This window comes from Buceros rhinoceros, unplaced genomic scaffold (assembly GCF_000710305.1).
Source record: "Buceros rhinoceros silvestris isolate BGI_N320 unplaced genomic scaffold, ASM71030v1 scaffold25487, whole genome shotgun sequence".
NCBI lineage: Eukaryota > Metazoa > Chordata > Aves > Bucerotiformes > Bucerotidae > Buceros > Buceros rhinoceros.
In genome coordinates, this window is record NW_010420828.1 from 1 (window position 1) to 10663 (window position 10663).

The 10663-nt window shown below is 42.7% G+C and overlaps 1 protein-coding gene across 1 annotated transcript in view; it reads right to left on the reverse strand.

Moving 5' to 3' along the window:
• Positions 1-3040: 3040 nt before the first annotated feature.
• MED13 (mediator complex subunit 13) overlaps positions 3041-10663 on the reverse strand; it is a 51757-nt gene continuing 44134 nt past the window's right edge. Inside the window, exons 22-32 of the mRNA XM_010139460.1 lie at positions 9782-10247; positions 8921-9140; positions 8103-8294; positions 7734-7957; positions 7107-7249; positions 6721-6879; positions 6446-6631; positions 6099-6247; positions 5664-5837; positions 4418-4518; positions 3041-3715 (exon numbers count right to left, since the gene is read on the reverse strand). Of these exons, the coding sequence (XP_010137762.1) occupies positions 3583-3715; positions 4418-4518; positions 5664-5837; positions 6099-6247; positions 6446-6631; positions 6721-6879; positions 7107-7249; positions 7734-7957; positions 8103-8294; positions 8921-9140; positions 9782-10247 (2147 nt within the window). The 3' untranslated portion in view covers positions 3041-3582. The remainder of the gene's footprint in view (positions 3716-4417; positions 4519-5663; positions 5838-6098; positions 6248-6445; positions 6632-6720; positions 6880-7106; positions 7250-7733; positions 7958-8102; positions 8295-8920; positions 9141-9781; positions 10248-10663) is intronic.

The following is a 10663-nucleotide window of genomic DNA, read 5'->3' on the forward strand; positions in this document are numbered from 1 at the left end:
CAGGCTGCGTCCTCCCAAGCCCGGCGCTCCGGAAGGCCCTCGCGTCCAGTTGACTCGGAAAAACCTAAAGCTAGATTAGTAACGTCCTGAAAAAGTGACCCTGAGGATGGCGGTAGGTCCCAACTCCAGTTGTACTGTAAATTAAGCTTTACTCCACTGAAAATAAAGAGTACACCCACAAAGAATAATTAAAAAACAAACAAAACAACCCTGTGAGTATGAAGCATAGTCCCGGGTCCTTCACCGGAGAAACCCCAGCCCTGCCCCGCCGGAGGCTGCGGGACGGCGATGCCGAAGGGTGTCACCCCGCCAGGGGAGAACCCTCCGCAGAGCGCCCAGACAGACTGGCGCAGCCTTCGTGCAGCAAATTATACGGTGCAACAGCATCTTTTAGAACATTTTGCTCTTACTGTTTGAAAGCTTTAAAATAATGCAACGTAATATTTTGATATTACAGTGCTAACAAATAGCGCTCGATTAAAGACACCTGCAAGTCTTCATAGCGACACATGGGGTTAAAATTGCCATCAGAGGTCAATACAGAAACACAACAATCTGCGCCAAAACTGACGGCTGGGTAAGAACATGGCTGAGGATTTACATATAGATTCCTTTATCTTCCATTATTTCAGGCAATGTTAGAAAGATCAAAATGTCACAGCTGCTCTAGAACGTTCGGGGTTGTTTGCCAGTACAGTCGGCGACCGGCTGGTCTGGCAACGGGATTTTCAGAAATCTAATTCAAGTAGTGGTGAGTCAAAGGTGACTTTAAAAGAATTAAGTACAGTAACAGTTAGGTTAAAAATATATATTTTCTTTTTTTAAAATCAGAATGGAAGGATCTCAGATTCTTCTTTTATCGGGTACTGAAGAGGAGTTAAACCTCCGCCGCTACTCAACAGCACTGCCAGGAACAGCATTTCCCCGTAAGACCATTTTGAAAAGCTACAGCTGAAGTTTTCAAACGTTTAGACTTTTACTTGCTAAAGAACCCAAGTTACCGGATTGTGACGGTTCTATTTATGAGCTAGCTATTATGTGCCCTTCAGACAGTTAAGGGAAGGAGCAGCCAACAGACCAGTCGCCCAGCGCAGCAGCTGTCTACGTGGTGCTGGCAGGTCTGACACGCTGCGTCACTCCCGAGGGCTCTCCTCACCTCTCCTAGCGGTGACAGCGTTACAACCCGTGGAAGTGCCCTGGGGGCAGGGGGGGGACTGGCTGCTGCCCCACTCAGAGGGTGTCACGGGAAGGCTGTGGTCCGGGTGGCTGAACACGGTTACACCACTGGTCAGGCAGTGGGTTCACTTACCTTCAGAATACAAGTCAGATTTAGCACAAAAAGCCACGCCAAAACCCAGCCCTTGGCACTTGGCTAGCTGAGCCAGGGTTAAAAGCGACCACTTAGCAACAAAGCTTAATTTAAAAACAAAACAAAACCAAAACAGAACAGGGGGGACATACGCTTTGAAAATTCCAGTTTTAGGAGCACTTTCCCACTTCAGAAATCTCAGCCAAATGAGCAAAAACCTTCCGTGAGACAATACTGTGCTGTTCAGTCTGCGGTGCATCCTCATTATCTAGATAAAGTAACGGACAGACCCAGTTTTAAGCTCTATTTATCAAAATACGCTCACTTCTGATTGCACACATGTTGTTTGGAAGAAATGACTGAAAATTTTCATCACCAATTGTACAACTTCTTTATACAAAACCAAAAAAGTTGGTATTATTGTATATACATGATTCAAGGAGACTGTTTATCTGAAAAATTATCTCAGGCAGGTCTTTTGTGTTACGAAACATGATTTTCATGAACACAGCAAGTTTTGTAAATGCAAGTGAATTCCTCCTTACGGAGGATTCACAGCGGGTGCACAAATAGGTCTTAAAACTTGCTCCTTTAAAGGTTTAAACCAGCAAGACGGACAGTATTAAGACCCAGGACGAGGGTTATCCCAACAGGCTCACCCGAGAGCCGCAGGAGTTCAGTTTGTAATCTGGCAGTCAGATGAGGAACCCAGAAAAAAGCATATGCAGTTGCTCGTCAGCACCCGTAGGGGCTATTTTAGAGCAGCATCGGACATTTGGCATGTGCTAGGAGAAAGGAAGGAAACTACTGAGAAAAAATGGTGCCTGTAGATAGAGGGAGACGGTTACGAAAGCCTTGTGATTTGTCAGCCCCTTCCCTAGGGAGGACTAAGCCTCCTTGGCACGTGCCCCAGCCAGAGCCTGAAAAGGGGATGTGGGGAAGGCTGATACTTGGGACCTTCACCACAGTGCCAAAAATACATGAAAAAGGAAAATCTTCAGGGTTTCGTGCTGTTGGTTTTTTTTTTTTTTACTAGTGGAATAAAATCTGAATACCAGAATTCACTGAGGATCTATATACACCACATTTTAGTTCAACACACACCAATCTTAAAGTCAAGATTGACTATTTTTGCATTTGTAAAATGGCTAGAGCTGGGCTAAATTTCAGCCTTCCGGGAGACTTTGGATAAAATCAGAGTTTTCTGTGCGCCCCACCTTCAGATTCGTGTTTTATCGCAAACGTGGAACAACACACCACAGTCACCAGAGCCAAGAATATCCGAGTAACAACAACGCACGACGGATATTCCTGTGATAAGAAAACTCATGCACTGGAAATAGGTCTGAGAACCTAGCCACAGCCCTGAACCATAGCACAAACTTCAGCTGAAGAGTTTATTCATTTTATTCTCACTACAAGTTAAACCACCTACAATATCACTTATATATTGCCATTGTTACTCTGTAAAGGTGTGATATAAAATGCTGTAAGACCCGGTACCTTTTCAATTTATATAAACACAGTGAACTTCATTACTGTACATGTACTCTGCAACTACAGCTTAGCTGTAAATCCCCCACACACAATGGTATGGACATTAACCCCTCTATCCCCATTAAACTGTACATCAAGACAATACAAATTTACTGTCCCCACCCACCCCTTACAAAAAAATAATACTCTAAAAGCAACCTACTGCAACTTTTAATTAAGACGATTACATATATTTTAGACCAATTGCTTTAAAGCAAGAAGGCAGTATAAACCTTCTAGGAAAATTTTTATAAAAGAGGTTAAGAAATATAAGACAATTTATACATTTAAAAACTTACAATAAATAAGAGATGCAGGCATTTTTGAATACTAGGTACTATAATCCAATACAAGAACATCTTGATGTTCTGAAGCCATAGGTTGAAACGTATTGTTCCTCGTGTTTCTTCTCATCTCCATGCTTTTAATATTCATTAACCATGACTGGGTACTATGGCTCATTACTCTTCACAAATACTGTGGCTGGGGAGAAATGGTTAATTTTGCTACTAAAAATGTTATAATACACTTTCTGATCATCCTTCTAAAGCGTCCCCCATAGTCAATGACTCAAAGACAGCAGGGCCAGAGGTGCCCCTTCTCACAAGTCAAACCAATATTTGCTGGAAGTAACAAGATTCATACCCCATCACAAACAACTTGCACTGAGAAGAATTATAGTCCTGCAGTGAAAGATCCCTTTTCCTCATTTTTGTCTTGCAAAATTCAGATGAAGATCACAGCATATTCATGATAAAGTTATACAACTGATTCAGCACCACAAAATGAATTGGGAGACACGACCGTCTGTCCTGGGTTGCAGGATCACAGGTTAGCCAGGAGAGTGCATTGTACTGTTCCAGAACAAACCTGAAAAGCAAACAAGCTCCTGTCAAGCCAACAGATTTTCTCACCAGTATTTCACAGTCCTCATTTACTGTTTTCCAGTTTCTTTGGCATTGAAAACGTAGCATAGGCTTGCCAACGTCCTGAAATAACACACCTTCAGCATTACGACAAGCAGCTCAAAGCCCAACTTTCTTTCAGTGGAAAAACGGGCATTTTAATTGCCTATGCTGAATTTATGTCAATAGCTTCACATAACAAAAACACACAAAGAAAAAAACCTGACGTTTTCGCAACAACTGACCTCTGCTCACATGAGTCTCTGGACCTTCCCATTCGGCATTTCAGTACCTCCAGCAGACTGCCATGCAAGATTCGGCCTTAACTACAATTATCTTCCACTCATTTATGCACCGTCTTGTGTGTTACCACTCAAACTCTCTTCCAGTTTGAGGAACCGTCTGTCAAGTATTTTCACTTGTAATTAACACTGATTAGTTAAAGAAGGGCTTAGAGCTGTTTGCTTTCAATGGCCCTGTTCTGCGATAAAGCCATCTTTTAATCACCCAAAGCACAGCAATTGACATTGTCTCTCTGATGTACTGAGGATATCAGCAGCACAGGAAAAAAAAAAAACCACAGAAAAAAAGACAAACATGTGGCTTCACTGCAGCACTAGTCAAAATTAATGCATAGCATTTTTTGCAAGTGATCCATCATAAATACCTGAGCACATCAGAAGTTTGATTAGAATCAAGAGGATGGGAGTGTTTACTGTGGAGTAGCTCGTCTGATTGCACTGAAGGCACGTGGAGGTGCAAAGAGGCCTAGGAGCAGAAGGAAGATGCCAGCAGTTACTGCCTGATTCAACCACAGAGCGTTTTTCTTCCCTCTGCATTGTCGCCCTGTACCTTGCAGTCACCTTCTATTCTCTGACACACAAGCCAAAACAAATCTTATCCTTAAGCCATCAGTACGTTCAGGAATTATCAGAATACAAAAGGAAATGCACGCGGATCTCTCCTAAAAGCATGGTGCTAGTAGTGTAATATATTTTAGGAAGGTTTTTTTAACGCCTTTGCTGCATGAAGTGATTATTATAAGAGCAACTGAAGTGGCCCAAGATGTCTAGTAATACAGACATACAGAAGTTCGGTTGCTTTCCATAAGACTGCTCTGTTTATATTCCATCTGCAGAGCTGCTTAGGGTAAATAATAAATCCTCTATTCAAAAAAATGTCTTGTATCAAAGCCACAGCTGAGCTTAGGCCAACAGGAACTGTTAATCCAGACTCAAGTAAGGCTGCAGAAGATATATCTGTATCATTAGAAAATAAAGCACCGTATAAGAGATGCTAATTTAAGTCAAAAGTGAATAATGTTAATACAGGAAGTTTCTCGGTATACTAATGTATAGCCTTAGATGTGCCAAGTGTGTCTTGATTGTGCCATAAACCGATAAGGGGATAGGACAATCTCCAGACAGACGATACAATGGCTGTCACTTGGCAACAGCCAACGCGGAAAACCGAGCTTTTATGCCTTGTGCAATACATAAAGAGATTTATATTTTTTTTTTATCCATTGTAAAAGAGATACATTACACTTGTGTACTTGCCCCTCTACCACGGGAGTCAAGTGTTAACTGGGGATCTGTCTAGAAACTCAAGCTGTTCTTACAAAACACCGTAGCACAGTCAGAAACAGAAAGCAGTCCAGACTACCATGAAGAAACCAGAAGTGCAGAACCCTTCAGAACATTTGCTACTTCCATCGATCATTTTTCTGCCCTTAAAAAAGTGAACATAGGGAGCCAACGCTCAGAAACTCAAACCCAACCTCTCTTGATGCAAATGCAGGCAACGTTCCAAGAGAGACACACTGACTTTGTCTCAAACATAACGGTTCTCCTAATTCAGATCCCTGCCCACCTTTTGGCGACAGGCTGTAGAACCTGCTGAAGTGACATTACCTTAAGAAACAAGGGACACTGATTTTGTGCTTGAGGACACGCCGACCAAAACCAGTCAGGCAATGGACCTGCTTTGGCAGTTGACACAAAATAACCCAGGGCCAGCGGCTGCTGCAGTATGTTTGTTACTTCATCATGAGATTCTGTTGAAAGCAATCGATCTGTACCTTGACCCTGGAAAACACCAGGCAATGGCTTAGTATGAGAGAGCACACACTTAACAGAAATTATCTGCCGCTCTCAAAAAACAAAGCAGTTTGAAATATCCAAGCATTACATCAATCTCACAAAGACAATCCAATATCCAACTGATTCAAAACATTTCACAGCAACCTTTTGTACCACAAAAGGAAACGAGTAGATGGAGGAAACCCAAACTGAACACGCACACGCGCGCACACAGACAGACAGGTCTGTGTTTACTCTAAGAGTTACCTTGCCCATATCGCCTCCATGGGGGTAGTGGGACCCTGGAGAATGTACTGGGGATCCAGTAGGGGATGCAGGAAGAATATTTATAATATCGGGATCGAGATCATCTCCAGTGTCTAACAAGTCAAAGATTCCCATTCCATCTGCTCCATCTTGAAAAAGAACAAGACCAGTGAATTTCGATAGCTTCCCTTCGTACAGGGTATGACAACACATTCTGAAATCACTGTATTTTCCATTTAAATCTTGTGGTTCAGTAGAATAAACAGCCTTCTCCTTATTAAAGGGAGAGTGACAAGGGATTTTTTGTTGGTTTGTTTTTAAAACAAGAATAAATCCAATCTACTAACCATTGTTTGTGTTGAAGGCCAGATCCAAGTTTTCAGTGGTATAAGTTGACGACGCTACTTGCACAGATGCAGATGTAGGAAACACGAGTATATGAGTGCACGATGTGTCCTGCGGAGTATTCAGCTGAGACGTCTGCATATTTAAAGTGGTGCTGCGTCCAAACACAGAGCCAGTCGATACAGAATCTTTGGAAGAGAAACCAAGTATTTCCTTAGTTTTGCTAAACCTCAGCTAATTAGTTCCCTTGCCAAAAAAGAGAGAGTTTCTCAAGTACCTGGCATGATAATGAAGGACCCCTGCGGCTCCATTGCCACCAAGCAAGCGCTGAGAATGCTGGGAGAGTCTGCAGCAGAGATACCACACATTCTGCACATGTCTTTCAGCCTCTTACTGAGGGACTGAAGGTTTCGGCGACTCAGCAAACAACTCCAGTCTGAGGACAGAAAGGACACAGCTTTGTCTGGAAGAGCAGTGCCTGCTGCAGCATATGTACGTGACATTAAGAGTGTGCTGCAAACGTCACGTGTGTGAAGTTTCAAATACACAAAGGAACTCTAAAATTATTTAGGTTTTTCTTCCAGAAACAGGGACAGACACTTCATATGATTGAAAAAATTAAAGCTTCAAATCAGGTTTGAGACTCAAAAAGGCTAACGTTACCTTTTAACTCCCCATGTCCTATTCTTCCTAAACGGCCTATTACAACTCTCCACGGCACAGAGCTCATCTGCACAAGTCCCAAGCACCATTCCCAGAGTTTCTGAAGACCAAGTCTGCGAGCAGAGCCCTTTTTCCTGCGAGCTCTAGAATTAAGAAAGAGGGGAAAACAGAAGTAGAACGCATCTGCGACAAGCTGTTATTGCCACATGTGGAACTCCATATTTGTACTGACCTGAATACTCACAGGACCCAAGAACGCCCGTTGGTAGTAGCACACCAGCTGCAACTTTGGTTGCTTTTGGTGGTTTTGTTGTTTTGTGTTTGGTTTTTTTTTTTAATTAATCACATTCTAACACTGACATCAAAAGCCAGCAAGTGTGCGTGGGGAGTATGAACACACACACAGAAAAACACTCAATCACATGAAACCAAATAACGTTCTTCTCGACATTTAAGTCAAAATAATATGCAGATACTACAGAAAATATCCATTGGCTTTAGCTAGTTTTGAAATCTTGTGAGTCTCTGAAAGTCAGTTATTCTTACAGCATCATAAACAAGCTAATTCTTCAGGGGAATGAGAGAAAATACACATGCTAAAAATCAATTTCACAGTTTCATTCTTACCTGTTTGGTACGTCAATATTAATTATGCAAGTTTCTAACTGTTCTCCATAGAGATCTGTACAGGATGCAAGAAGCCATCTTTGATCGTGAGACAAACAGTAGCCTACAAAAAGTACGTTATACTTCTGGCCAGCTTCTCCAAAAGTTTCTCCCAGTTCTGTTTGCTTGTCCTTTACGGGAGCCAGTATAAAAGGAGGGGTGTATAGTCGAATACACTCAGGTCTCTATAAAGATGAGAGAGCAGACAATGAAGTTGTAAGCAATTATTCCTAAGAGTTCTAGTCACTTAACGTGAAAGGTGCCGGTGACTTAATGAACAGGGACGTTTCTCTGATCTGCCTGTTTACACACCACGTTAACAATACTCACATCAGGGCTCTTAAGAGCAGTTTCCATGGCTAAACCTGGGCCAAAGCCAGTTAATGTTTTCACGTTGGTGGAAGTTGGAAGAGGCCTCCGGCACTGAGTAAACGCTGAAAACGCCAGAGATTTTAAATGCTGAGTGTAAATCTGCCGGTCTTCGTGTTTCACAGGCTGTAGAAGGTACTGACATGGGACAATCTAGAATGGATTGCAGAGGGGGAGAGAACACTAATTACTGTTTCATCATTAGATTAAATGGCTTTTGAGATACTATTTGAGGATGCTGCTTTTAGAATTTTACTTTGCAATCAAATTTCTCTGGTTCTTGGGTATCTCCCGCTACTTCTTCCAAAGCTATGTGGGACTTCACGTAATTATTCTCATTGACATTTCCTTCAGAGAAAAAAGGAACTTGTTTAGAAGAGAATCTTAATGATTCCTCCACAAAGACTCCCTCTCTTAACTAGCTCTGCAGCCGCTGACAGCATTACAGTTGGGTGCCTGTCACACAGGGCACTGCGCAGAGCCCAGCAGCACAGATTCTGCTGGTGGGACAAGCAGCTTTCCTGTCCTTCAGTCATTACTGCAGCGGGCCACTACATTTCCTCGGAGATAAGATGGGTGAGTTTGGAATCTACTACAGGATTTGGCCTTGTTAGTAACATCCAAACCACTCTAAAAATCATCATCTGACTGATTTAGCAGCTGTAGAACTGTAAGTAATGTTTACAAAGCAAATGAAACTTCCACCTCACAGGCGTTATTGCCTCCAAAACACAGCCAAAGCCACTTTGCTCAACATGTTTCTACAAATGTTGGCTCACCTGCACAGAAATTATATTCTTGATGTTAGGAGGAAGAACCTGAACCATCTCTAAAAAGCAGCGCAGAAGTCCAAGTGTCCACAAACTGGATGAGCTACTGTTCTCATCCTTTTTTTCATATGTAAAAGGATCGATGATGTAAACTACAATGGCAGGTGGATAGGTGACAGCGTGTGAATCTCCATCTGTAGGGACTCCAACTTTATCACGATCCATAGTGCTGGAAATGAAATTTTGAAACCAGTTACAAAAAACTGTGTTTTATAATGATTTTTTTACTTTAAAATCAAATTGTCAGATATTAATCTGAAAGACCTTTGAGTCAACTACGGCATAAGAAACAGCCTTTTTGTTTTATTTCTGTTTGTGAGCTGATCAGCTACTCAGAATTGCTTGTCTTGTCTTTAGCCGCCTTTATTACAGAAGCTCAACAGCACATATTTCTATTGCTTCAACTGAGGAACAGGAATATCTACAAGGTCAGCCTCTCGGTAAGAGCCATCTTTACTGCTATATCTCTGAGAACAGAAAATAGAACTTTAAGATTGTGCCAGTTAACTATTCCCTGCTCCCCCTTTAAAATACAGAAGTGAGTAGTTCGGTGAATTTTCTCCCTTCAAAGAGAGAAGAAAAAAGTTTATTTTTGTACCACAGCAGACAATGAGATGCAATTAGCTCTGCAGCTAAGTCTGGAGCCAAAAAGTTCAGCTCCACCACAAATGAACCCTCATTCTCCCTGAAAAGCAGCCCGGTCACTAGAAAAGAAATACAGCATTTTTACTGAGGAGACAAGAGCAGTATTAATTAGTTGAGCTGAGGGGGGCTTTTAGCCAAAGAAGGTTTGACTCCGTGGCTCATTACCTTTCAGAAACCTCTGGATGGGGCTGTGCAGGCGCTGAAGCGGTATCTCCAGACATCCCCGCCGTTTGCAGTGCTGGCTGTTGCTGCTGTCCTCCTGTTTGCCCGTTCTGGACTGCTGCAGCCTGAGCGGGCAGGGAGGCAGGAGTGGTACTGTTCATGCTGCTGAAAGGTGGGAATGAAGAAGGCTTGCTTGTTGGGATCCCACTGCCTACGCTGGCAGAAGAGGATGATGGGGCAGTGGTGGTCAAGGTCGAATTAGCTGTAGTAGCTGCAGAAGACATGGCACTGTTTGATGTCACTGTAATTGTACTACTGGTGGCAGCTGCAGGAGCAGACGACGGAGTGTTGGGATTTCCAGCGTTAGCTGTTGCTGGAGGCAGAGCAGAGGCCGGCTGGCTGGAGGGAGGGACCAGATTTGTTTGGGAAAGTAAGGAATTGTCCAAAGGCTGAGAAGCAAGATAAGGACCTAAAACCAGAAAAAAGCCATGAATTTTCTGCTGCAGCTCTTTTTAAGTGTACTTCATCTCTGTAAGTCTGTAGTTTTAACAGAACAGAGAACAAACCCTCAGCACGCATTGTGCCTCTCAAAATAAAATACCTGTATCAAATTTTCAAATTCTAGTATCCTCATAGGACTTTCAGAAATACCCAGAAATCTATTTTTAAAAGATTTTTTTTCAGCCGTGTTGAACTGCTAGAAATCACTGCTTCAGAATCTAAGTCACCAATCCGGAAAGACAACGCGAGTCCCTGCCAGGCAGTGACACTGCTGTTCCCTAAAGCTACTGCTAGACGAGAAGAAGCCATTTTAGCACGTATCTAAATATATGGAGGGCTTGGACTCCCACCCCACCCCCCCCCCCCCACCCAACCACAACCCAA